Genomic DNA, 1,330 nt, shown 5'->3' with positions numbered 1-1,330 from the left:
CCTGTAGTCCCAGCTACTCAGGAGGCTGAGGTGGGAGGATGGCTTAAGCTGGGGAAGCAGAGGTTGCAGTGAGCTGAGATCGTGCCACTGCACTCCAGCCCCCCTGGGCGACAGAGCCAGACCTTGTCTTAAAAAAAAAAAAGGGGGGGGGAGCCCAGGCACAGTGGTTCACGCTTGTAATCCTAGCACTTTGGGAGGCTGAGGCAAGTGGATCACCTGAGGTCAGGAATTCAAGGCCAGCCTGGCCAACACGGTGAAACCTCGTCTCCACTAAAATACAAAAAATTAGCCGGGCATGATGGCGGGTGCCTGTAATCCCAGCTACTTGGCAAGATGAGATGGGAGAATTGCTTAAACCCGGGAGATGGAGGCAGTGAGCCGAGATCGTGCCACGGCACTCCAGCCTGGGCAGCTGAGCGAGACTCTGTCTCAAACAAACAAACAAAGTAAACATAGACACCACAAGGCCCAGCAATTCCACTTCTTAAAAATGGTTAAAAAGGCAAAAACAAAGAAAAAAGAGGAAGGATACAGAGGTGAAAGGACCCGCCTTCCAATGTACTGCCAACCAGTAATAACTCCATGGGCCAGGACCAGTTAGATACAGGTCCCATATTTTACACACACACACACCACTATAAATCTAGGCAACACAGCAAGACCCCAACTCTACAAAAAAAATTAAAAATGAAGCAGGATGTGGTGGTATGTGCCTGTGGTCCTAGCTCCTCAGGAGGCCGAGGCAGGACAGAGTGAGACACTGTCTCAAACACCATCATCAACCCAATGTTGATGAAAACACAGAGAGAAAACCCACTCCTCATATGCAGGCTTCCAGTAATGGCCGCCCCCACAGGTCTCCTCACCTTGAGTGCCAGCTGGAACTCCAGGAGTTTGGTGTAGCAGGCAGCTCGATTGCTGTATAATTTGGCATCTTTCGGGTTCCTTTTGATGGCTTCTGTATAATGCTTCATGGCCTGGGGATAGTCCCCTGGGGAAGAAAAACAAAGTCTATCTTTTAAAAAGCAAAAGGCCCCCACATATAGCCGGCCATATTACCCCACAGCCTGGCATGGGAGGCACACGCAGCGCCGCTCCCCCCGATCCCCGAGCTGCAGGCGGCACCTTTCTGAAAACACTCGTTGCCTTTGTTCTTCTCCTCCAAAGCCAGGTCGGGGTTTATGTAGGCCAGCCGCTCTTGCTCCTTCAGGATTTTCTCTGCCTACAAAACATAATTATTGGAATAGTAATTTAAACACTCATAATCATCTAAATATTAGGATTTTAATTTTCAGAGTATTGCTGACAAGTTTTTTTTTTTTTTTTTTTT

At 48.8% G+C, this 1,330-nt stretch overlaps 1 protein-coding gene across 1 annotated transcript in view; it reads right to left on the bottom strand.

The window, feature by feature from the left end:
* STIP1 (stress-induced phosphoprotein 1) overlaps positions 1–1,330 on the bottom strand; it is a 31,206-nt gene that overhangs the window by 4,505 nt on the left and 25,371 nt on the right. The window contains exons 9-10 of the mRNA XM_011993587.1: positions 1,126–1,222; positions 867–991 (exon numbers count right to left, since the gene is read on the bottom strand). Coding sequence (XP_011848977.1) covers positions 867–991; positions 1,126–1,222 — 222 coding nt within the window. The remainder of the gene's footprint in view (positions 1–866; positions 992–1,125; positions 1,223–1,330) is intronic.

Source organism: Mandrillus leucophaeus, unplaced genomic scaffold (assembly GCF_000951045.1).
Source record: "Mandrillus leucophaeus isolate KB7577 unplaced genomic scaffold, Mleu.le_1.0 Scaffold43, whole genome shotgun sequence".
Taxonomy (NCBI): domain Eukaryota; kingdom Metazoa; phylum Chordata; class Mammalia; order Primates; family Cercopithecidae; genus Mandrillus; species Mandrillus leucophaeus.
The sequence above is the reverse complement of the archived record's forward strand: the minus strand, read 5'-3'. Positions and strand labels throughout refer to the sequence as shown.